At 42.9% G+C, this 26080-nt stretch overlaps 1 protein-coding gene across 7 annotated transcripts in view; it reads left to right on the top strand.

Annotated features, from left to right (window-relative positions):
• birc6 (baculoviral IAP repeat containing 6) overlaps nucleotides 1-26080 on the top strand; it is a 137690-nt gene that overhangs the window by 38339 nt on the left and 73271 nt on the right. The window contains exons 18-47 of one of the 7 annotated variants that reach the window (XM_056235020.1): nucleotides 1391-1552; nucleotides 1636-1767; nucleotides 1907-2004; nucleotides 3774-3921; nucleotides 4063-4196; nucleotides 4329-4463; nucleotides 4712-4899; nucleotides 4981-5283; nucleotides 5504-5603; nucleotides 7443-7657; nucleotides 7787-7995; nucleotides 8696-9042; nucleotides 9161-9380; nucleotides 17306-17442; nucleotides 17525-17662; nucleotides 18303-18433; nucleotides 18578-18709; nucleotides 18874-19089; nucleotides 19541-19724; nucleotides 19836-20027; nucleotides 20448-20581; nucleotides 21154-21313; nucleotides 21395-21511; nucleotides 21928-22085; nucleotides 22230-22356; nucleotides 24330-24440; nucleotides 24677-24807; nucleotides 24900-25027; nucleotides 25130-25695; nucleotides 25819-25994. In XM_056235020.1, the coding sequence (XP_056090995.1) occupies nucleotides 1391-1552; nucleotides 1636-1767; nucleotides 1907-2004; nucleotides 3774-3921; nucleotides 4063-4196; nucleotides 4329-4463; nucleotides 4712-4899; nucleotides 4981-5283; nucleotides 5504-5603; nucleotides 7443-7657; nucleotides 7787-7995; nucleotides 8696-9042; nucleotides 9161-9380; nucleotides 17306-17442; nucleotides 17525-17662; nucleotides 18303-18433; nucleotides 18578-18709; nucleotides 18874-19089; nucleotides 19541-19724; nucleotides 19836-20027; nucleotides 20448-20581; nucleotides 21154-21313; nucleotides 21395-21511; nucleotides 21928-22085; nucleotides 22230-22356; nucleotides 24330-24440; nucleotides 24677-24807; nucleotides 24900-25027; nucleotides 25130-25695; nucleotides 25819-25994 (5329 nt within the window). Of the gene's footprint in view, nucleotides 1-1390; nucleotides 1553-1635; nucleotides 1768-1906; nucleotides 2005-3773; nucleotides 3922-4062; nucleotides 4197-4328; nucleotides 4476-4711; nucleotides 4900-4980; nucleotides 5284-5503; nucleotides 5604-7442; nucleotides 7658-7786; nucleotides 7996-8695; nucleotides 9043-9160; nucleotides 9381-17305; nucleotides 17443-17524; nucleotides 17663-18302; nucleotides 18434-18577; nucleotides 18710-18873; nucleotides 19090-19540; nucleotides 19725-19835; nucleotides 20028-20447; nucleotides 20582-21153; nucleotides 21314-21394; nucleotides 21512-21927; nucleotides 22086-22229; nucleotides 22357-24329; nucleotides 24441-24676; nucleotides 24808-24875; nucleotides 25028-25129; nucleotides 25696-25818; nucleotides 25995-26080 lie in introns of all 7 variants that reach the window. The other 6 variants (XM_056235018.1, XM_056235017.1, XM_056235016.1 and 3 more) reach the window with 6 other exon arrangements.

Here is a 26080-nt window from a genome sequence, read left to right as displayed (position 1 = left end):
CAGTTGTGCTGCTAATATTTTTGTGGAGATTGATTTTTTTTTTTTTTTTCAGTATTCTTTGATGAATAGAAAATTCAAAAGAACAGCATTTATCGTTATAAATATTAATATTTATCAATTATAAACACAGCAACCAGGGGCCTCATTTATAAAACTGTGCGTAGGATCCTTACTAAAAGTGTACGTGCGCCCGAAAGCCAAAAATGGCGTACGCAAAAAAATATTCAGATTTATAAAACCGTGCGTACGCCAGAACCTGCGCAGAATGCACTTTATAAATCCCGATAAATCTCAGTCAGCGGAAGAATGTGCGCACACGCGTCTCCTCCCCGAAATAACCATATATGGAGCTTACAACGCCTAGTTTTACTATGCATATCCTCATCTGCATATGATTATTCATCCACGTGATAACATGTTTAACGGTATAGACATTAGGAAAATATGAAATAGCCTAATACGGATGTGCCGTCACATTAGCCTACATTAATAAAAATAATTTAGTAGCCTATCCTTGCCTTGTTTTTGAATAAATAAATCAAATAGTGTAAAATACATTTCAGAGAAAGTTTTCACAATCTTTTCCACTGACCAAATAGTATTTTTTATTGATTTATATTTTTAATGGAAACAGATAGACTGTTGTGCATTATTTGTACGAAACTATTTTCTCAGACAATCTGCTATAAGCAATTATCTCTTTAGTTAAAACATTAAAACACAGCATGCCAGAGGAAAAGTGTTCAAAAGCATTGCATCCACAACAAATATTTATATTTATTGAATATAAAAAATGTTGTAACTTCTCAGTAATGATTTCATGTTTAAGTGTTTAACTCCATCAATGACAATGGCATATTTAATCTAAATGTTTATATCAGAAGTAAAACAGTTTAAATCATTCTTTTATTTATTTAAACTGTTATTGTGAACATGCACTGTTTTTATGATTAGGACTCTGTCGTTAGATAGGCGTTAGTTTCACTAAACGGCACAACGCGCTCGCTGGCGCGGACATTTAAGAAGGGATGAATATTTGCCTCAAGTGATATGCTTGGTGAGTGAAATTATATTTGTATTATCTTTCTGTATAGCCTATGTATAATTTTCTTTAGATTTTCTGTCTAAAAGTGACCAAAAAGACATTTAACTCCAGCTCACCATCGGTCTCGCCAAACTGCTCCGTCTCCAAAACGTTCGTACGCATGGGTCAGAGTTTGCGTGCAGGTGCGCACATTTTTCCGTCAAGTTTGTTTTTATAAATCACAACTTATGCGTCGGAAGTGGCGTACGCCTCTTTCAGGGCCTGTTTTGTGCGTACGCAACGGTTATAAATGAGGCCCCAGGCCATAGTCTAACTGTGTTGTCTGTGTCTGCTTATGTTTCCTAGAGTGCAACGCTGTGCAATGCTTCAGTTTCCTGAGCTCCACGAAAAGCTGCTAAGAGGTTTGTGTAAGCGTGCAGAAGACGGTCAGAGCTCAGAACACTGTCAGAGTCTCATCTTGGACATCCTCTGCTGGCTGGCAGGGGTCTACTCCAACGGACCCTGCAGGTGAGACGCCACCGTGAGCCTGTATTTTTAAACTCTGTTTTATCTTGTGTGTCTTTTTAATGAATTTTATAATATTTCTTTAGTTTGAGAGAGGGGAAAGAGGGGCTTCTGACCAAAACCAGGAGACGGCTGACAGATATAATCAGGGCGTGCTTCTTCGAGGCCGGCCGCAGTATAGCTCATAAATGCTCTCGCTTTCTTGCACTTTGTATTAGGTAAGTTTGCAACCTTTTCTGTATTTTTCTGATCTTCAGTCTTATCATTTAGTCTTGTTGCAGAACTAATGATCTACTGTCCAATATATATGATTTTATGTTCAGTAAACTTAATGGTTGAGTGTTTCTGATGTTTCAGTACCGGTAAAGGAGACCCCGGTCAGCAGGGTTTTGGCCAGGCTCTATTTAAAGCTCTTCTGGATAATATGCCTTATCTGCCTGCTGCTGCCACAGGAGGTAATTTTTTAATAGTAGTGAATGTCTTTTGTAATGATAAGACCATTTTGTTAAAAAAAAATTAACTTTAATTTATTAGTCTACAGCAGTGTTTCCCAACCCTGTTCCTGGAGGCACACCGATACTACACATTTTCCAACTGTTCCTAATCAATCACAACTGAATCAACTCATCAGCTCTTTAGTAGAGACTCCAAGACCAGAAATATATGGGTCAGATAAGGGAGACATCCAAAATGTGCCCTGTTGGTGTGCCTCCAGGAGCAGGGTTGGGAAACACTGGTCTACAGCAGGGGTTTTCAAACTGGGGGCCGCGGCCCCCTGGGGGGCCGCCAGGGGGCGCCAGGGGGGCCGCAGCAAGTTGGAAGAAAAGTAAAAAAAAAAAAAAAAGTAAAAATATTTATATTTATATTATTATGAGTATTGTAATGAAATAGCATTATAATAATTTGTGCATAGCCTATCTGAACATTATACTTGTAATGCTAATCTTTTAGAGATGCACCGATTGATTGGCTGGTGACCGGAATTGGACGATTTTCATGTGATTGTCGACCGGCCGATCAGTCTGACATGCTGATTTTATGCCGGTCTAATGCACTCGGGCGTCGGGCGCCGCATGATTAACATCGCGCAACATCAGCATCCCACATGCACACGGAACGCACATGTAGGAAACCTCGTGAATTACGGCCGTTTCAGATCTCAAGCGCGAGAGGCGCGTATTTTTTCGGCTTACATGTTATCAATGAGTGCATTCACAGCGCGAGCAGGAGCGCAAAGCAGGAGCGTAAGCAGCAGTGAAGCGGGTTTCGGCACAATCTATTTTTGCTGCGCAGATCACACTCAAAGTGAAAGCACACTTTTGATGGACAAAATAAATATGATTTCACACAAAAAATGCTTAAAATGCACATAATTTGCATGTCTAGTGTGTTTTAACAAGAACTGGAGTAGGCTATGTCAGAAAAGAAAATGAAGACTCAAAAATATTTATAGAAAATTTACCCATTTAAACTTAAACTTGTCTTAATTATTCAGTTTGGGTAAAACTATATGATGTTATATATATATATATTATATATTTATATATGCTATATATATATATATATATATATATATATATATTATATATGCTATATATATATATATATATATATATAGAGAGAGAGAGAGAGAGAGAGAGAGAGAGAAAGAGAAAAAAATATTTGTGTGTGTTGTAAAGTGGTTAGAAAAAAGGAAATCAGATCGGCTAAAATCGGTATCGGCAGGTCAAACTCAATGAAAAATTGTAATCAGCCTAGAAAATTGTAATAGGTGCATCTCTATAATCTTTCTGATAGGCTGGTATCAAACACCATCACATAATCTGATGTTCACCTAGAGGTTTTATTTATTTCTACATTTGCTGTAGTAGTGTCGATGGGTTCAATAACACATCCTGCAGAAGGGGGGCCCTGGCCAGAAGCTATTGGTATTTGGGGGGCCTTGGCATGGAAAAGTTTGGGAACCCCTGGTCTACAGTACCGTTTAAAAGATTGGGATCAGTAACATTTCCTATTATTATCATTGTAAAAAACAGTTGTCCTGCTTAAATTTTTGGTGGAAACAGTCGCATTTTTTTCCAGTTTATTTGATCAATTTAATGCATCATTGCTGAATAAAAGTATTCATTTCTTTCAAAAGAAAAAAAAGACTGACCCTAAACAGTATACTAAAGTAATTTATCTTGTTAAAACGCTTATATTCCTGTCTGCTTTTGTCTCTCAGGATCTGTCTTCTGGTACTTTGTCCTGTTAAATTATGTGAAAGATGAGGACCTGGCCGGCTGCAGTACTGCTTGCGCCTCGCTGCTCACTGCTGTCTCTCGGCAGCTGCAGGACCGCTTAACTCCACTTGAGGCGTTGTTGCAGACCAGGTCAGCTGATCTGCTGCATTCAGAACCATACACAAACTGACTTTTGTTTAATGTACTTGAACAAAAAAGCTTTTTTATGAGCATGTAGATGTGATCATTTTAAGGAAATGAAATGGTGTTGTCGTGGTTTTCTCTATTCAGATATGGTCTATACGGGTCTCCATTTGACCCAGTACTGTTTGACCTGGAGGTGAGCGGGTCTTCTTGTAAGAATGCCTTCAGCAGCAGCATCGGGGTCCAGTCGGATGAGATCGATCTGTCCGATATTCTCTCAGGTGTGGCAATGCATTCTTCTCCTTTGACACACTTACATTCATCAATAAATATTAAAACAAAAAAGACAAACGTTTAAAGTTTTCTTTTCTTTTTCTTTTTTTGTCTTCGTTTTTTCTCTCATCTAATGTCAGGTAATGGGAAGGTAAACAGCAGCGGGGTGGCAGAGGGCAGTTTCACTGCTCTGACCGGCCTGCTGGAGGTCGAACCCCTGCACTTTACTTGCGTCTCCACCAGTGACGGCACCAGGGTGGAGAGGGATGATGCAAGTATGTTCACTGGTACATATCCCACTTTTCTTTTCCTCTCTATCACACCTTGTTTCTTTTACAACCAACCCTGCCATCGTGGACCTCATTTTTAAGGTGCGGTCACATTAGCTGGCGACAAAAGTCCATTGTCAATATTGTAGCATGAAGCACAGCTCAGACAAATGTTACTTTCAAGAAACTCAGTGAATTTGCATAACCAACTTGAACCTGTTGCGAAATCTGTTTCCCTATACGTTCTCTTGTAGTGAGCACCTTTGGTGTGACGCCCACGGTGACAGGGCTATCTGCTGGGACCGTTGGCGAGGCGTCCACGGCCCTGAGCTCAGCTGCACAGGTGGCCCTGCAGTCACTGTCTCATGCCATGGTGTCTGCCGAACAGCAGCTTCAAGTTCTTCAGGAGAAGCAGCAACAGCTTCTAAAACTCCAGCAGCAGGTCATATATGGAGACACTCTTCATTCATTTCAATTTTGATGTCTTGATTGACTTTATGTAATTGATTATCTTATGAAATAGAAGGCTAAGCTGGAGGCCAAACTTCACCAGACCACCTCAGCAGCAGCCACCGCAGCATCAGGCGTTGTCAACTCAGTGCCATCCAACCCGTCCGCCCCAGGCTTCTTCATCCACCCTTCTGACGTCATCCCACCCACCCCTAAAACGACCCCGCTGTTCATGACACCTCCTCTCACCCCACCGAATGAGGCAGTGTCTGCGGCCATTAGCGTGGAACTGGCTCAACTCTTCCCAGGATCTGTCATTGATCCTCCACCTGTGAACCTTTCAGCACAGAATAAAAACGCACAGAGAGCCAAAGCAGTAAGTTCTGAAAAACTCCTCTTCCTTATATATTCATATTGTTTAAATGTTATTATTAAGTAATGTTCAGTTCTACTTGTGCACATTACCAGGTAGCAATAGTGTAAATTATGCATGTGCTATTTTCCTGTAAGGGGCCATGTGTTTGTTAACTTTAATGTCTGTAGTTGAACTTGTGGAATGTGTTCAGCTAATGTATATGTGTGTGTTGTCATTGCAGAACCACATAGGAAGTGGCCTGGCATTGGCAATCTCACAGGCCTCTCACTTTCTACAGCCTCCACCACACCAGTCCATAATTATCGAGCGAATGCATTCAGGTACTTCAGTCCCAGAGGAAGACTTAAAATGATTGAATTATATTAAAAAAATGTGGTTAATTAAAATACTATAAACACAAAAAATCTAGATGTACACTGAGATCATAGATCTTTTTTCCCCCTTCATTAACTATTGGTTTTATTGAAGAACATCAGAAGCTTTGAACATCTCAACACTCAACTCAAAAAGTTGTTACAGCAGAAATACCAGAGGAAATATCTTAGCCAGTATGGGAGGAAGGGGGGCTTGATAATGTGTTGGACAGTGGGGGGCAAAAAAGTTTGAGACATCCAAGGCCCCCAAATGTCTGTAACAATTCAAACTGCAGCACAGACCTGTCAATGTTCCATCTCAAAACAGGAAAAACAAAAATATGTTAACGAAATGCAAGTTCTGGGTACTTGTGATCCATATACTGTACAGCACCTGCTGCAGTATTTCAATCTCTAAAAATAGCAGGACATTCTAAAATGCTTAACAGTAGCGGTTTTTGGCACGGGCGAAGCGTGAAGCAGTTTTCTATTATCTATCACAGGGGTCTCCAGCCTGTGCTCGCGAGGGACCGTTTACATATCGCTTCTTTTGCGCGCTCAAGTTCGTTCAAATGTAGGCGCGCGGAAAGCGCCCTCATAATTGAAGCGACACGCTCATTTTTTCCAGGCGCAGTAAAATGAAAAAGTCTACTTTCTAGAATGCTGCAAAAGCACCACAGGTCATGTGACAAGAACCAACTAGTCAGCTTCACCCTTTCTGTAACAACGTTGAAAGCTCAGTCAACATGAAGGATGGGGGTGTACTCAAACACTACTGGTGTTTTTCTCTGAACTCCGTAAATAAATCTTGTAGCAGAGCTACAGCAAGCGTTTTTCGGTGGTGGAAATCCATTAGCTACTAAAACTTTGTCGTTGTGTAGAGTGCAGTGCATGGTTGCATAGCAACGACAGACGCCACGGGAAAATCGGACTGAATTTTACTAAAAGATAAGCTAATGTGCATTATAAATGTCAGTAATTTATCTTTTTTGACTCATTCTTTTTTATAAAAGAATTATCTGAAATATGTGAGGTTTATCTTTTTATAAAACCTTTTTTGTCAAAACTTTATTTGAACTTGTACCTACATGTTAGTAGATAACATGGTGCAAGACACTCTTTTGAAATCTGGTCATCATTTTTAATGTTATTATTTTAATGTTACAAAAAGTGCATATTAAAGCTAATTCTATTTGTTAATTGCTAGTTTTTGACATAAAACTTGTTGAATTGATTTCATTGTGGTGTAGTACTTTTTGAACAGGATTCGTTGATAACGGTGATCATTATGGTCACTATAATCATGAAATGAAATGTTCATGCCATTTCATCTCTAGTTATGATCAACTAAAAGCAACTATAATTATGTACTTTTACGGTATAATATGCAAAGTACAATTTTCTATAAAAAAATGAATCTCTTGCCCGGGGTGTAATTCAGTGTAGAACAGCCACTGATGCTTAATGCGAAAAAGTGCCGTAATGTACTAAAACAGAGATATTAAATTATCAAATTCAGTATACACCTTAATTATGATGCATAAAATCAGAACACTTTTACTCACAATTTCTTCCCCATAAAATATTTTAGAGCCTGGCATAACTGCTTGTTGTTTTAATGCAAGTTGTCTTATCTTAAAACTTTTTAAGTCATACTGAGGCCTACTAGTAAGCCTCAGCCTTCTGGTTGATAATCACGCTCTAGAACACTCTTTAGTCCTCATTCTTTTGCTTTTGCTATATGCTTTGGTGCTTTAACATCTTTTGATCATGTGATCTGAGTTAAAGAATGTCCTTTCTCTGTAGGTGCAAGACGATTTGTGACTCTAGATTTTGGTCGGCCTGTGTTGCTGACGGATGCGCTGATCCCCACATGCGCTGACTTGGCCTCCCTTTCCATCGATATTTGGACTCTTGGGGAGGAGGTGGATGGGAGGCGACTCGTGGTCGCCACTGATATCAGCACACACTCTCTAATTCTACATGACTTGTTGCCCCCTCCCGTCTGCAGATTCATGAAGGTTTATACAAGTTTATGATAATCAAATGTGTACAGGTCAAATAGCAGTCTGATTTGTATAAGCTTTAGCACAGAGAAAATAATTTTTAAAAGACAAATCACTGATATTCACGCTATGCCCCTCCCCCAGATCACTGTGATTGGTCGATACGGCAGCACTAATGCCCGGGCTAAAATCCCACTGGGCTTCTATTATGGACACACCTACATCCTGCCATGGGAAAGTGAACTTAAGCTGATGCATGATCCTCTGAGAGGGGAGAGTGAAGCTGCCTGTCAGCCAGATCTGGATCAACATTTGTCAATGATGGTGGCCCTACAGGAAGACATTCAGTGCAGGTTGGTGAGGCTGTAAAGCACAATTAACAAAGCTGCCATTGGCAATGACTGAAGTATGCTACCATTTAAAAGTTTGGGCTCAGTAAGTTTTTTTTTTTTTTTTTTTTTTTTTTGAAAGAAACAATACTTTTATTCACCATGGACACATTAAATTGACCAAAAGACATTTTTTATGTTACAAAAGATTTTTATTTCAAATAAATCCTGTTCTTTTCAACTTTCTATTCATTAAATAATCTGAAATATTAAATATATCACGGTTCTCCAAATACAGTTTTTAACACTGTTTTAGAAATGTTTCTTGAGCACCACATCAGCATAATTATTAGAATTGTTTCTGAAGGATCATGTGACACTGAAGACAAGAGTATTAGTGCTGAAAATTCAGCTTTGCCAAGACAGGAAGAAGTAAAAATTTGTAAAAATATTTTAGTATAGAAAGTTTTAATTATTTTAATTTGTAATAATATTTCACAATATTACAGTTTTTACTGCATTAATCAAATGCAGCCTTGCTGAGCAGAAGCGGCTTTTTCAAAAAACATTAAAACATCTTTCCAACCCCAATCAAATAATTAAAATTAATTAAAAGCTTTTGTCAAATAATGGACATTTTCAGTTTTACGGGTCTGAACTTTATATTTCACAAATGTTATAGATGGAATTTATGATGTATTAAATATGCTAATCTCTCGTGTAGGTATAATCTGGCCTGTCATCGACTTGAGACGCTACTTCAGAACATCGACCTGCCTCCTCTTAACAGCGCTAATAACGCACAGTACTTCCTGCGCAAGCCCGATAAAGCTGTTGAGGAGGATTCCCGTGTTTTCTCCGCCTACCAAGACTGCATTCAGCTCCAGCTACAGCTCAATCTGGCTCACCATGCTGTCCAGAGGTTGCGTGTGTCTCTGGGAGCCACCAGGAAACACCTACCCGAGAACTACGACCCCAGAGAGCTGGTCCAGAACTCTTCTACCGAGCAGCTCCGAACCATCATCAGATACCTACTGGACACACTGCTCAGCCTGCTGCACTGCTGTAATGGTGAGGGAGGCAGCCCATTCCAATACCACCTCACTGTTTTAAAATGACATGAAATCTGAATTGACCTTACTTTATTTTAGTTATTCAAATTGAAGGTTTTTCCCTCTTTCTTGCTCAGGTCACTCTGTGCCCACAGTGTTGCAGAACACGTTTCACGCCCAGGCATGTGAGGAGCTCTTTAAGCAGCTGTGTATCAGTGGGACTCCTAAGATCCGTCTGCACGCGGGTCTGCTGCTGGTGCAGCTGTGTGGAGGTGAGAGGTGGTGGGGCCAGTTCCTGTCTAACGTCCTGCAGGAGCTTTACAACTCAGAACAGCTGCTCATCTTCCCCCAGGACAGGTAACACAAAAAACACGCTCTTTCAGATGTTGCATAAAGGCCGGGACACACCAAGCCGACGGTCGGCTGTCAGGCAATGTCGGGCCAGTTTTGAGTGTAGGTGGGCTTAGTTTTCTTTTGGTGTGTTCTTCAACCCTCTACGATGCGAGTGAATAACTCGCATATGCAAATACATTTTACGTGAGGTGACTAAAACATGTCTTTAATTAGCCAATTGCTAGTATATTGTGCAATTACAGTCACCTGTAATTGAGTTAGAGGCAAAAAGTTTAGCGCAGATATAATTTCACAAAAGAAATTGTCAAAATGTCCATCTTGGCGAGCATCCTAGTAAACAGTCGGTTAAGTCTTAAGTGACTGTAAACAGTTGAGAAAAAAACGCATGTGTAGAGTATCAGTTTAGTGGATCTGTGCATTATGTCTTAAAGTGACAACAGCCTAAGATTCCTGCTGCTGTCTGTTTTTAAAGGAGTAGTTCACTTTTGAAAAAACTTTTGCTGATAATTTACTCACCCCCATGTCATCCAAGATGCCTATGTCTTTCTTTCCTCAGTCGAAAAGAAATTACGGTTTTTGATGAAAACATTCCAGGATTTTTCTCCATATAATGGACTTAAATGGGAACCATACGGTCCAAGGTCCAAAATACAGTTAATAACAGTTTCAGATGCAGCTTAAAATGTCTTTAAACGATACCAGACGATGAATAAGGGTCTTATCATGCGAAACGATCGCTCATTTAAAAAATAAATAACAACGTTTAAGTTTTATAAGCTTACATGCTCGCCTTTCTCTGTTCTGTGTAACTCTCCTGTTCGAACTCGTTCATCAAAATGAACAAATCTTTTTCCGAGTCAATTCGTTCATTTCGGTCGTTAAATGAATCAAATGACTCGAAAAAAGATTTGTTCATTTTGATGAACGAGTTCGAACAGGAGAGTTACAACGTTACAACGTTAAACGTTGTTATTTATTTTTTAAATGAGCGATCGTTTCGCATGATAAGACCCTTATTCATCGTCTGGTGTCGTTTAAAGACATTTTAAGCTGCATCTGTATGGGATGATTATAGTATCAAAATGATTAACACGTGCAAGCACACTTATCAATGAACTTGATAGATGTTGCAGAAATGTGTTATCCATGCCTTTCAACTTGCGTGTGCAAAATTCAAAATTTAATGAATGTGAAGCAATTTGTACAAATAGAGACATTTTTGTGAATACAAATGTTTTCCTTTGTATTAGTGTATCATAATTTGCACATGCAACACAGAAGATGTGCATGTGTGGATCAGGTGACACGCGTACATTCATTGAGTTCTTTTCTGAGTCGATCTCATTTGATTCATTTGGATTTTGAGACTTTCTTTTCACGGTTTTTAAGCATTTCACAACCCACAAACAGACAACTGAAACTGTTATTAACTGTATTTTGGACCTTGGACCATATGGTTCCCATTTAAGTCCATTATATGGAGAAAAATCCTGGAATGTTTTCATCAAAAACCGTAATTTCTTTTCGACTGAAGAAAGAAAGACATAGGCATCTTGGATGACATGGGGGTGAGTAAATTATCAGCAAAAGTTTTTTCAAAAGTGAACTACTCCTTTAATGTTAATCATACAACAGACAGTCTGGGAAAGAAGTCACTCAATGCTCTTGAATGAATAACTTTTGTAATTAATAATAAGAATTAGTCTATATTTAAATTATACAGTGAAGACTGCAGTTCTCTTTCATCATCTCGTTTCGAGATCCACCTATGGAAGGGCATCCGTACCTGACCTCTGCAGAAGCATCCAATTGCACCAAGTCTGGCTAACAGACAGAAGCGCGCAGCCAATGCCAGGTGAGGCCACACCCCCTTACCTACGGGCATATCACAGCTGGACGCGCTGCTATTCCTCAGTTGACATTCGCTTCTCGCGATCTCTGCATTGACACAGTTCGGTTGGATTAACGTTACGCTGCTCACTTTCGAGTCTTCAGGAGGACATATCGCCAGATCAGCCTCCGCCAGACGTGAGTGACAGTCGTTTCTTCAGCCTATCCGCTGTGTTTTTTGCATCCGGAGCCGCCCGAGCTCTCGCTGTCCTTCACCTGCTCCTCCTTTACATGGCTGCCCGCCACGGATTTTTCCGAGTTCTCCACCGCTGGCCCTCCCATGGCTATGTGGCCGTCTAAACAGCCGCTTCCCCCGGGGAACAGCCTATCACGACGAGCCTGCCCGGCCGCGTGTGGTGCTCTCATCGCCGCTATAAGGACCCTCTCGTTCTGCGCGGTCTGCTTGGGCTTAACACGCTCAAGCTTTGGAGAACCTGGGGAATTGCGGTCATTGTAATTGCTGCCCATGTAGCTTTTACTAAGCCGGCTTTTAGTTGCACGACACAGCGCGCCGTGCTCGGCCTTTCTGACTCGGAGGAGAGACACGGTGATGATGACGCGCTACCGGGGGACTCCCGGAGCGCCACCTCTCTAAAATATTTGAGCTGACATCAGCCCAATCCGCATTCCCTGAAGAGGACATCTTCGTGGGAAAACCTCACTCTCGTTGACGAACCGGTCGGTTCCGGCGACGGGGATGACGCGGTCCTTTTAGCGTTCCCTAGGCTAGCGTTCACGCGGCTTTGCCTCCGTCCATCCTCCTGGAAGTTTGTGAGCGAGCGGCCGTTCGTCTCAACATTGTGTGGCCAGCTCCACAGAGCGCCACCGACCAGGATAGGAATATGTACGACGGGTAAACGCTGGGACCACCGCCCAGTCTGAACGGCTGGAGCGTCCCGCTAGACTGTTAACACGGTCTCACGGGCCTTGATTTGTTACGATTACGTGTTGAGGTTTTCAATTTATGCCTTCCTAGGAAGGCGGTCCCGAACGCAAGCGGCCTGCCTGTTGTTCGACCATTGGGAGTAACGTTAACTAACAGGGTCTCCCACCTACGGTCGGTTAATCCCCTCTCGTGGCTGCCCAGCCCGTATGTTAGTGGACGTTGTGTGTGTGTGTCCCCCTCCCCCCACAACAACAAGTTACGGGGGAGGGGGCTGTCGTGAGGAAAAGTACATAGCAGTGTTACCACACCGCACGCACTTGGTTCCCCTCACCCAGTTATTAAAGGCTTCGGCCCCAGTGTTTCCCAACACAAAACACACACATTACTAAACAACACATTTAATAAACGAATCAAATGAATTCGTGCAGATTTATATATCTGCCAGCGGCAACATAGAGAGCAAATCTCTCTGATCCCATGCATGTCGCCCTGAGTCCGTCCACAAGAGGTCGCCATTGCCTCATAAATCAACCAACTGGGCTCACACAGCTCAGTTGCGGCTGTCCAGCCGATGTGTTTTTAGTGGACGTTGTGTGTGTAAGGCCCCTGTGTTCCCCAACACAAAACACACACATAACTAAATAACACTTAAAGAAAAAAAAAAAAGAAAAAAAAAAACGCATTAAATAAATCCGTTACAGAGAGAGTATCTCTCTCCGCGGATATTATTTTTCTGCCTGCACTTGAGACTGCCCAGTTCATGTGTTCAGGAGATATGTGTTTTTCCCACTTTTGGGGGCACCTTGTGAGGGAAAGTTCAGCACAGTGGACACCACACTATGTTTCCCTCACTCTGTCAATAAAGGCTTCGGCCCCAGTGTTTGCCCAACACAAAACACACAAAGCTACGAATCAAATGAATTCGTTTTGGAGAGAAGACCTCTCTCCGCAAAGAAAACTTCTCACTGCAGAGAGAGGAAATCCCTCCAAACCCCTGCATGTCGCCTCTAGTGTTCCCACTAGATGGCGCCTTTGCATCACAAATGAACCAGCTGGGCCCATACAGCTCCGCTCCAGCCCGAGCGGGGGCGCTCGCGAGTCACAAAGCGGCTTGGCAAGCCGTTTCAGCGCCCGAGTGGGTTTTTGCGTACTGTAACCCAGGGTTACAAGCTGCAGTTTGCAATAAAACCTCCGCATTTCAACGCCGTTCTCTCTTCTCACACAGAAGAAAACGCCTCACACATTCTGAAAGAGGAAATTTCCTCCCTCCTAACAAGGGAGCGATTCAGATGGTGCCACCCAATCTGATAAACCATGGTTTTTATTCCTGGTATTTTCATGTTCCAAAAGGCGTGGCGCCCCCCCGCCCTATATTGGACCTTCGAGTGTTGAACAAACATTTGAGGAAATTCAATTTCAGAATGTGACACAAGCCTCTCTCGCCTGTGCCATAAAGCAGAACGACTGGTTCACATCAGTCGATCTGAAAGATGCTTTCTTTCACATAAGCATCTACCCTCCACACAGAAAATATCTTCGTTTCGCCTACCAAGGCGTTTGTTACGAATTCACAGTTCTTCCGTTCGGGCGCAATTTGAGTCCCCGAACTTTCTGTCTGTGTGCGGAGGTGGGCGTGGCGCCCCTGAGACTATCAGGGCTGAGAATTCTGACTTACTGGCTCATCATAGCCAAATCAAAGGAGAAGGTGTCGCTGGACACCGGCCGGGTGCTCGCGCACATCACATCCCTCGGGTTCAAGGTGAATGCGAGCGAAAACAATCTGACTCCCAGTCAGAATGTCATTTTCCTGGGCTTGGAATTGAACTCAGTCTCCATGCGAGCGCGTCTCTCTCAAGAGCGCGTTCGCTCGCTGATGGACTGTCTGTCTCAGTTCAGTGAAGGGGCGAGAGTACAATATCGCACATGCCTCAGGCTGCAGGATCTCATGGCTTCATCTATCCAAGTTGTGCCATTGGTCTCCTGAGAATGAGAACGTTCACGAAATGGGTTTTGTACACTACATTTCAGCCCGATTTGCGATCTCTGCCGCTCGGTAACGATGACGCGCGCCTGCTCGGCGGCCTTGCGCCTGCTCGGCGGCCTTGCGCCTGCTCGGCGGCCTTTGGGAGAGCGAGAACTTTTACGCACGGGGAACCCCCCCTCGGGACGGTACGATGCGAAAAGTTTTGACGACAGATGCGTCCTTAACAGGCTGGGGAACCACCCAGGAAGGCAGAACGGTGAACGGTCTGTGGCTGAGCAGACTACGTTCAGCGCACATTAACTATTTAGAGCTTTTACTATTTGGAAAGCTCTGAATCATTTTCTGCCTTGCCTGCAGGGACATCCTGTTCTAGTACGGTGCGATAATACCATGGTAGTGGCTTATATCAACCGTCAGGGTGGCATGCGCTCGTCGAAACTCCACGCTCTAGCTTACAGGCTTTTGGTGTGGAGCAGACAGGTTTTTCTGTCATTACGCGTGACTCATGTCCCGGGCATTCGGAACAGAGGCGCGGATCTGCTATCGAGGGGAAACCCAATCCACGGGGATTGGCGTCTTCACCCGCAGATAGTGGAGAGGTTATGGATGAGATTGGACAGGCAGCCGTAGATCTTTTCGCCTCGCGCGAAAATCACCATTGTCCTATGTTCTTCTCGCTAAAGGACATGGACGCGCCCCTCGGGGCAGACACACTGGCCCACCCATGGCCCAAAGTGCTGTTGTATGCTTTTCCTCCCCTGTGCCTGACAATTTTCACACTGGCCAGGGTGAGAGAGCACGGCCTGTCTCTCATTCTGATAGCACCCAGGTGGCCCAAAGCCCCATGGCTGGCAGAGATAATCCCTCTGTTATACGCCGAGCCATGGCGCCTCCCCCCTCGCACGGACATACTGTCCCAAGCCAATGGGGAGATTTACCACCCCCACCCGGACAGGGTGGCTCTCTGGGCCTGGCCCGTGAGAGGACGAACCAAAATGCACTGGGGCTCCCGCCGCGTGTAATCGGCTCTACTCAGAAGGCTAGGGCCGTTTCCACGCGATCCCTATATGGCTGTAAGTGGCAAGTGTTTCGAAGGGTGGTATGATGGGCGTGGTTTCACATCTTATCAGTGCTCGGTGCCTGATATTTTGTGTTTCCTGCAAGACCTCATGGAAAGAGGCAGGTCCTTTTCCACTATTAAGGTCTACCTGGCTGCGATTTCAGCCTGTCATGTGGGTTTTGGGGCTCCACCGTCAGGCAGCACCCTCTAACCCGCAGATTTATGGAGGGTGCACGCCGCTCTTTGCTGGTCATCAGGAGATCTGTTGAATCTGTCCCAGAGTGGGACCTCTCCATGGTGCTGGAAGCGCGGTCTCTGTATCCTTTTGAGCCTCTGGGGAGTATTTCCCTTAAGCTGCTGTCCCTCAAGACAGCTTTGCTCTCGGCCTTGGCATCTGCTAAACGGGTCAGTGAGCTACTTGCACTCTGGGTTCACCCCTCGTGCGCCAAATTCTCCCTAAGTGGAGATAAGGTTTTCCTTAAGCCTAACCCAGCCTTCATGCCGAAATGCTTCCCTGCGTTCACGTCGGAGGTTTTGGAGCTATCCGCTTTTCACCCTCCACCCTTTGCCTCCCCGGAGGATCAGGGGCTGAATGCTCTGTGTCCCGTCCGTGCTCTGCAAGCATAATGACCAGGACCAGTGCTTTCCGCAAGAGCGACCAGCTCTTTGTTTCAAGGGCTCCCCTGCACAAGGGGAGTCCCATTTCAAAGCAATGCCTCTCACATTGGCTTGTGGACGCTATACTATGGCTTAGGAAGCAAAGGGAGTGCAGCCCCAAGGGGCATCAGAGCTCATTCCACAAGGGGCTTAGCCGCCTCTTAGGCTTTGTTCAGGGGAGTGCCACTGCAGGACATCTGCTCCGCGGCCAGCTGGGCCTCTCCTCATACCTTTGAGCGTTACTACCGGTTGGATGTCACCAGAACTTCGGTGGCACACTCGGTCCTAGGGGTAGGGTCCTCTTAGCCCTTTCCCACAGCCCCGTTTGGTTAACCAACGAGGAGTGAATGGGCCGGCTGGCCATGTTCATTCCTGTCACCAAGCATTCGCATTCCTTCTTGGGTTTAGCTATGTGCATTGGTGGTGCGGGGGCCATTATCATGTATGGGTCTCATGCATGTTTCATGCCCTGCTTGTCCACAGCAGTTAGCGTGGCGGAAAACTTGCAGGGTCATGTTTGTGGGACGTGTCAGGCACCACCTCTCTGAGGTGACCGTCCTTCTCTGGCCTTCAGAACCTCACTGTGAGTGTATTGGGCAATCGGGGAGCTGTCCATGTCTCTCCCATAGGTGGATCTCGAAACGAGATGATGAAAGAGAACAATAGGTTACTGTCGTAACCCCGGTTCTCTGAAACATCGAGTGGAGAGATCCACCAGCTTTGCCCCGCTTGCCGCACGAGAAGCGAATATACTTACTGAGGAATAGCAGCGCGTCCAGCTGTGATATGCCCGTAGGTAAGGGGGTGTGGCCTCACCTGGCATTGGCTGCGCGCTTCTGTCTGTTAGCCAGACTTGGTGCAATTGGATGCTTCTGCAGAGGTTAGGTACGGATGCCCTTCCATAGGTGGATCTCTCCACTCGATGTTTCAGAGAACCGGGGTTACGACAGTAACCTATTGTTATTTTACATTTGATTAATTTATTCAATTTCTGTTCCTAATCTACCTATTATTCTGTATATAACTACTGTTAGATCTACCTGTAAAACCTGAAAAGCACTGTTTATTTAATTGGCATCTTTGTTCTATTGTTTATTTGTGCTATTGCGTTGTTCTTATTTTATTACAGACTGTTAATTTGACTTTAATAGTGTTTTAAATGTATATTTTGTTATTTATGTAAAAAAAAAAATTGCATTGTTCTTGCATTCCATGTAAAAAGTCTGGCAATTAAAATTAAAAATGTACTAGCCAATCAAGCTTCAATGTCCGTAGAGGATTGCTACTTTTTTCTTTATTTGAGATAAGATAACATAAAACAATAAAAACACCTATATTGTGATTTAATGTGGTAAAATAAGATTTTGGTCATATCGGCCACCCCTAATCGGAACTATTCCTAAATATACTACTCAGACCTCTTATGTTAATCCATCTTTTCCTTCCCTCAGGGTATTCATGCTGCTGTCCTGTATTGGCCAAAGATCTTTGAGTAACAGTGGGGTTTTGGAGGGTTTGTTGAATCTTCTGGACACACTGCTATCTCCTCTGCAGCAGACTTCTGCAGCACAGCCCCGCAGGACAGAAGGTGCGTGTTTGAGAGTGAGATTTTTTATGTAATACACATCTGTGTGTTTATGGTAATGTTACAGTTTTGTGTGTGTTTATAGGTGTGTTGGATATCCCCATGATCAGCTGGGTGGTCATGCTGGTCTCTCGACTGCTTGACTATGTGGCCAGTGTGGAAGATGAAGCCACTGCAGCTAAGAAACCTCTCGGGGCAAAAGACAGAGAAAGATCCTTTTCAGGTGAGACTCTTAGACCTGGGCAAGCATAAGAACTGAAAGTTCAGTGTGTTTTTGTAAACACTACTGTTCACCAGTTTGAGGTCAGCCAGATGTTTTTGAAAGAAGTCTCAGAAATCAGAAAATTTCCATTCAAAATTATTTTCCTAAAGCTTTTAATTATTAGCACTTAAGTGTAATTATAAATACATAAGTTGAAATGTTTGGGATTGGTAAGATTTTTATTTATTTATGTCTTTAAGTCTTTTAGTTAAAACGTAATATTGTGCAATATTGTTACAATTTGAAACTCTTTTCTATTTTAACATTTTAAAATGTTATAAAGCTGAATTTTAAGCATCATTAAGAAATCATTATAATAATCTGATTTGCTGCTCAAGAAACAATTCTTATTATCAATGTTGAAAACAGTTGTTGTGGTTTTTTGATTAATAGAAAGCATTTTAAATAGGAATGTTACATTATAAATGTCTCTGCTTTCACTTTTGATCAAATTAAGATGTCCTTGCTGGAAATAAGTTGATTTCTTTACAATAAAATGAACATTTTACTGATCCCAAACTTTTGAAAGGTAGAGTATATACGGCATAGAGATGTTTCTTCATTGCTAATGTGTCTGTTTTCCTCTTTCCAATCTCACCAGGGAACCAGTGGAGTTTCATAAATAACAGTCTGCAGTCTCAGAATCCAAGCAGATCCGCCAAAGGCAGCAACAGCAGTTTAGATCGTCTATATTCACGAAAGATCCGCAAACAGCTTGTCCACCACAAACAGGTACATGTGTCTTGCACAAACTTCCTGTGCCATTTATAGGCTACTTTTATACCATAACATAGCAGATGATTATAAATTCTGCACTTGAAGTCTTTTCCTTTATAGGTATAGTGAGGATGTTAATCAATTCTCCTTTCATTGCAGCAGTTGAATTTATTGAAAGCCAAACAGAAAGCTTTAGTGGAGCAAATCGAGAAAGAGAAAATTCAGAGCAACAAAGGCTCCTCCTACAAGTTGCTGGTGGAACAGGCCAAACTCAAACAAGCCACGTCCAAGGTGAGAATAGATACTTTTGAAAACTAATTTTGTCAAATGTCTCTAAGGGGTGGTTGTTGGACAAATTAGGAGTAGCAACAGAAATCAAAGTACACATTAGCAGTGATAAACATGACCTTCAAACAGATTGTGAAGTGAACCATGTGGTTCTGTTTCTTTGGCAGCACTTTAAAGATCTGATCCGTTTGAGGCGGACAGCTGAATGGCCACGCTCCACCTTGGACTCAGAGGCGTCAGTGGCAAAAGAGACCCCTGAGGTGGAGCTCCTGCCCTTTACATTATCTCATGAGCGCTGCATCTGCGTCGTCCAGAAGCTCGCTCTTTTCCTCCTCTCCATGGACTTCACCTGTCACGCAGACCTGCTCCTGTTTGTCTGCAAGGTGCAACTTTTTTTAATCATTTTACCTTTCTTAATTCAGTTCTCAATTAACTAATAGCCTGGGGTTTCATAACTTCTTAAATGTAAGTTTTGTTTGTGCTGTTGAATTTAGATACAGACCTCAAACTTTTGAATGATAGTATATTTTGAATGAAGTCTCACCAATGCTGTATTTGATTTAAGAAAAATACAGTAATTGTGAAACATTAATACATTTTTTTTAAATTAATTTATTCTTGTGATGGCAAAGCTGAATTTTCTTCAGTGTCACAATGATCCATCAGAAATCATTCTAATATGCTGATGCTAAACAGCATTAATTTTAAATAGAACTCTTTTGTAACATTATAAATGTCTTTACTGCAAGACATGTCCTTGTTGAATTAAACTTTTGAACGGTAGTGTATATGTTGTAAACCATGCCTATGTTCTAAATCTCATCTACTGCTTAGGTATTGGCCAGAATAGCAAATGCAACACGACCCACAATCCACCTTTGTGAGGTGGTTACAGACCAGCAGCTGGAGAGGTTACTTCTGTTACTGGTGGGGACGGACTTCAATCGTGGGGACATCTCATGGGGCGGAGCCTGGGCCCAGTACTCCCTCACCTGCATGCTGCAGGACATCCTTGCAGGTTTGTGTTTTAAAAGATGGTCTCAGCTGGAAAGTTCTAAGTGACCCACGGACAGTCGTACGCGTTTTATGTGTCACCGTTTTATATTTAGATGTTGTCATATGTTTTCAGGAGAGCTGTTGTCTCCGGTGTGTGGGGATGGGATGGAGGGGGCGGGGGCTGATGAGGCCGGGGCTGCCTCTTCCTCTCTGGTGGTGGATTCCGATGACTCTCTCCCCCAGCCGACCCCCATCCCACTCGTGGAGACCATCGATGAGCCTCTGGGACCAGATATCATCGCAGGGACATCCTCTGTGTTCCAAAGTGCGTTGGTAACCCCGCCCGAATAGCACTTCACCTCACATGGACCCTCACCTTTCTTTCATTTCTGATGTTTATTTGTTATTTTTCCTCTCTTGAATGAACTGCATGTGTGTGTTTTTGTGTTTGCTTTTGTATATAATATGTTATAGTGGTACAATGCAGTGGACAGGGGGTTGGAACAGTGTAGATGATTTTGACTTGGTCTATAGTCATTTAAAACCTACAGTTGTTAGTCTTTTTATCATTTATTATAGGTAAGAGTTTGTCAACGTCAACATTCATTTAAAATGGGTCAACGATCCACTGTTCGGACGCCCTGTTGGTCTAAGAGGAGTGTGACAGCCTGACGTCCTGAAGTAGGCTGTCTGTGTAGTTGCTTCTCTGCTCTTGCAATATTAAACGTCTTTTCGTTGCCCAAAGGTGCTCCTCCACTGTCATCTTTGGAAAAAGATAAAGACATTGACTTTGACTTGCTACAAGACTTGATGGATGTTGATATTGATCCTTTAGATATTGATTTGGAAAAAGATCCACTCGCCGCCAAGGTTTTTAAGGTATGGACCCCTTTCTCTTTCTCTCTCTGTTCTTTAGGAATTAGGGGTGTAATTGTTCAAATTTCTCACGGTTCTGTTTTAGTTTGGCTTTGCAATTACTGTGTACATTGCTAGCCCAATACCCATATATGTCTGATCCATCCGGTTGCTGATATTTTCTTTTCAGAGTTGCCCTTATTACCAAAATTTCTGTAAAATACAGCGCACTGTAAAATTACAGACATTTATATTGTGAAATGTCTGAAAGTACAGCGATTCAGTCACATGGAAAATTTCTATAATTACTGAAATAGCCACATTACGATTCACACACTTATTCTCATCATTTGATGCTACAAATGTTCATACCGACCGTGGGAAATGAACTGTACGTTTCACCCCTATACTGCATGTATTATGTAATCGGAGATCAGTATTTGAAGTTTGGTTGTAATATTTAAGGCTGATTTGCACAAACTCAATGTTATTAACCCCTTTCCAGTAAAGTATCTTTAATTTTTTTTCTCAGAGATGACTGTCTGAGATTTTTTTTGTTGTTGTTTTTTCTTTTTCTTTCATGTTCTCTCTTGCAGCCGATCAGCAGTACCTGGTACGATTACTGGGGTGCTGACTACGGCTCGTACAGTTATAACCCCTACACGGGGGGTGTGGGCATTCCCGTGTCCAAACCTCCTGTGGCCGCCACGGCAGAGAAGCCTGGATCTCAGAACCTCTCAGTGTCTGTGTCTCAAGGTGAGAGGTGTCAAAAATACATTAATGACATAAAACATATAATAAATCTGAGTGCTATAAAACCTTTATTTTTTCTTCCAGCACTGGATGCTCGATTGGAGGTGGGATTAGAACAGCAGGCAGAACTTATGCTGAAAATGATGTCAACATTAGAGGCAGATGCAATATTGCAGGCGCTGACATCCACATCTCCTTCTGGTACAAACACAAAAGGAAACACCTACAGACATTTGTGTCTATTGTGTACAGGGTTTCTACAGTCATGGAAAATCTGGCGATATCATAGAATGTTTTTTTTATTCATTTATTTTTTATGTCCAGTACTGGAAAAGTTGTCAATTTATTACATTAATAAAATCTTATAGTCTATAGTGAGTATAATTATTTAAATTTCAAACTCAGTTGTAAAACATTTCTTCAGGCAAAAATTGATAATTGTAACCTTTACATAATGATTTCTCATAATTCCAAATCAATTTTAGAGTAAATTTCCAAAAGTGTGGGGAACCCTCTTTTTTTTTTATCTTTTTTTTTTATATATATAAAATGATTTGCCTTCATTTTAACTAGTATCACCCCCTCTCTTCATAATCTTTTTTCCTCTCTTGTTTCAGTGGCCCAGTCTGCAAACGGGACAGATGACTCTCTTCTGCGTGGGGGGTTCCACAGCTCTCCCCCTGCCAGCAGTCTGATGGCACAACCTTCTTCCATCCCCATGTTGAGCACCTGCTTCAACAAGCTCTTCTCTTTACTCCAAGTGCATCATGTTCAGGTACGGGCACAGTCTGTTTTTGTTGCTTGAATTTACCACTGCTCTTTCCCTGTTTCCCTAAAATCTAACTTACAGAATCACACCATCTTACTCAAAGACCATATTTAACTCTCTCTCTCTCTCTCTCTCTCTCTCTCTCTCTAGTTGGAGTCTTTACTGCAGCTGTGGTTGACTTTGAGTTTGAGTTCCTGCTCCGGAGGGTCGGAGGAGAGCGGCTCAGACATCTTCCTCTTCAACTCCAGCAGAGTGCCCACAATCCCTCTTAACCAAGGTGTGATATTCACAGACTGATTGAATGCTTTGATATGAAGATATTCTCATATTTTTTGAGCAGCTTGGATAACTGTTGATTGAAATAAACTGTTGGTTTTATGGGCTATTACTACTAAGGATACAACTTATAACCCTATCTGTTGTTGTTAGTTTCTCAAACTTTAAAAAGCTTCAATCTCACTAGCTACATTTTCATTCCCCCCCAAATAATCCATTTATAAACATGTAAACACCTCAATTGATCAGGGGCCGTATTCACAAAGAATTTTATCTTACCACTAGGAGTACTCCTAAATCGCACTAAAATATTTTAGCTAGGAGTTTTCTCTTAAAAGTTATTCACAACGCCTTTCAGATCTACTCTTAGTAAGGAAAAATGACAACTCCTAAACTAAGAGTGAGTCTTCGTTGCTATGGATGACGTCAATTCTCATGCACGAGCTTCCTCGCAATGATCACGGTGATTGGTTGTTAGATGACAGGGCCATCATGCGGAACGTAACACAGACACAACAAATCATGGAATTACGACATCTAAATATGTCTGTGTCCTACACAAAATAATAATAGTAATGTCATCAAAATGCATATATAATGACATGTTTGTGCAGGGCAGGCCCCAGTGAAGTGTAGGCTAATTCTAAAAAGGCAGAGAGAGAGAGAAAAGTTGTGAATTAATAATGGAAGCGTCGCAGTGCGACGCGCTCGTTTTTTCCAAGCGCGTCCGCGCCGCATCGAGATAAAAACATCTCACCTTTTCAGAATGCCGCAAGCGCACCGTAGGTCACGTGACAAGAACCGACCGGAGCGCAACCGCCCTAGCACTTTGGAAAAAGGAGAACGCGGCGCGCCTAGCGTTTTCAACGCGTTTTAGGCGCTATGTGAATGGTGCCTAATACCCTAATGAAAACCGCCACTTGCCTAATAATGAAAAACTACACTTGCATTAACACTTGCTTGGTTAATTGACATCCTATTAGCCTAAATAGACTAGCCTACTTAAAGCAAGGAGATGTTGCTCCTATTGAAGTAATGTAATAGTTGAATGACGGTGGATTATGAACTCGCCAAAACGGAAAAGAAAGCCCAAATGGACGCAGGATCAGTTAGGCTACTGCTGCTGGCCCAGTTGGTGCTGGGGGGGGGGAAAAACATAATAAAAGGGAAATTCGGCACTGGGATATCAAGCAAAACTAAGCGTGAGAATGGGAGAGGATTTGTTTGGAGATCAATGCAGCATTCCCGCTTGTGTCGCGGACCCCGCACGACTGCGAGAGGCGGTGGTATGCGCTACAATCCTTTGTGAATAGGTCTTAGTGAGTTAGGAGTCCGCTCGACTTCTTTTAAGCTGTCCCAGACTTAGTGGCTACTTTTAGGGCTAAAATGCTTCGTGAATTACTCTTAGTGAAAAAAATGAGGAGTCCTAAAGTTAAGAGTGACATGCCCATTATTTTTAGGAGTTGCTCCTAAATTCGCCAGTTAGGAGCTACTTTTAGCCTTAAGATTCTAGGTGAATACGGCCCCAGATTGAGCTCAATCTGAATGAAAATGATCGGATTGAAGGAGGTGGTGTAGACCTGAAAAAACTCGATTCATAGGAAAAGAAATTGCATGGAAACGCCTGAACCTTACAATTTTTACAAAAAGGACACTGAATATTTGCTAAAATAGCTCTAAAACATATGGTAGCTTTCTTTTATATATGTCATCAATGGGAAAAAAACGACAATTAAACTCATGTAGGTCAGGTGGCGTATCACGGTGGCTTTCTCCGGTTCTGAACTAAAAATGGCGACTAAAAATGTTTAGAAATTATGCACAAGAAAGAGAAAGAAAATAATGGAGAGCAGTGCTAATGAGCTAAAGAAACACAGAAGTGAGTTACATCACTCTTCTACACGTTCCTTATGTAGTTCAATAAGTAGATTTTGTAATGACTATATAATTGATTGTAACTCTTGTCTCTCTCAGCCTCCATCAGCAGTTTCCTGTCAGTGCTGGCCTGGTACCCCAACACTTCTCTGAGAACATGGTGCCTTGTCCTGCACAGTCTCACCCTCATGACCAATATGCCTGCTAGTAGTGAGTATCTGATTGGCTTAGTCTGTCTTTGTACCTCCTGATGTGTTTCTGGACACACTCAAATGTGTGGGTGTTCCCAGGGGAGACCTGCGATTCTATATGTGTGTTTTCTCTGGGGGAATCCTGCCAGCTCAGCAGATCTGTGTTGGCCTGCTGTAGCCTGATTATAAAAGCAAACAGTCTGGTAACCCACTTTCAGATTAACTGCGCTTATAACTTGTGTGTAACATCTGCAGCCTCCAGCAGTGGGTTGGGTGTGCAGGAGAGCACAGCCCAGCAGATGGTGTCTGACCCCACGCTTGTGCACGTGCTTGTGCGCTTCCTGTCTGGAGGAAACCCTCACGGCACTAGCCAGCACAGCTCACAGGTATTGAGCTTAATGAACATGCACACATGACTGATTTCATAGAAGTATATTTGGCAAGTGCCTTTCAGACTCCTCTTCCTCTCTCTTCTCAGGTCGGCCCCACTGCAACACAAGCCTTGCAGGAGTTTTTAACCAGGTTGCAGGTGCACCTGTCCTCCACATGTCCACAGATGTTCAGCGAATTTCTGCTTAAATTGTTGCACATTCTGTCTACAGAGAGGTAAATGATTGATCCAACATTTATGTAATTGAACTGGTGCTTGTTAAAAATTCTTGATTTTGTTTAAAAAAAAAAAAAAAAAAAAACATCTTTTTTTTATAGGGGTCCATTCCAGTCCGGTCAGGGTCCATTAGATGCACAGGTTAAGCTTTTAGAGTTCACCCTGGAACAAAACTTTGAGGTCGTTTCTGTGACCACCATCTTGGCTGTCATCGAATCAGTCACCTTCCTGGTTCATCACTACATAACTTGTTCAGAAAAGGTGGTCTCACGCAGCGGTTCAGACAGCTCTGTGGGCGCCCGTGCTTGTTTCGGGGGCCTGTTTGCCAATATCATCCGCCCCGGCGATGCCAAGGCTGTGTGTGGTGAGACCACACGAGACCAGCTGATGTTTGACCTCTTGAAGCTGGTCAATGCTTTGGTGATGCTGCCGCTTTCGGGTGATCGGGAGTTCAGTGGGAGGCTGCCCCCAGCGGGCGGAGCCACTGACAGCGTATCGGATGAAGAAAAAGTGTGTGGAAGCAAAGAGTGTGGGGCGGCAGGCACAGCTCAGAACCAGGGACCAGCAGCGGGTGTGGCAGACCTGGTTTTGGCCAATCAGCAGATCATGAGTCAGATCTTGTCGGCTCTGGGACAGTGCAACAGCAGTGCCATGGCCATGATAATTGGTAAAGAAGTTTATTTAAAATTAACAATTTTAAGGATGTTACAAATTAGGATATTTCAATGGTAGTTTATATTGAATATAATGCATTCATTATTTTGCTAATGTGTTTTCTCTCTCTATCTAGGTGCTAGTGGGCTTCACCTAACTAAACATGAGAACTTTCATGGTGGGTTGGATGCCATCTCGGTGGGTGATGGCCTCTTCACCATCCTAACTACTCTAAGTAAAAGAGCCACATCCGTCCAGGTCATGCTGCAGCCTATTCTCACCTACATGGCCTGTGGTTATATGGGCCGACAGGTACGACTCTGCACAGAGGAAGTGAGAGACTACAGAGTTTACTCTGTGACGATCTTAAGAGCCAGGACTTTTTCACATATTTTATT

Source organism: Rhinichthys klamathensis, unplaced genomic scaffold (genome assembly GCF_029890125.1).
Source record: "Rhinichthys klamathensis goyatoka isolate OS25496 unplaced genomic scaffold, OSU_Roscu_1.1 h1tg000412l_1, whole genome shotgun sequence".
In the NCBI taxonomy this organism is placed as follows: Eukaryota; Metazoa; Chordata; class Actinopteri; order Cypriniformes; family Leuciscidae; genus Rhinichthys; species Rhinichthys klamathensis.
Note: the sequence above shows the minus strand (reverse complement) of the source record. Positions and strands in the feature narration are given on the sequence as shown.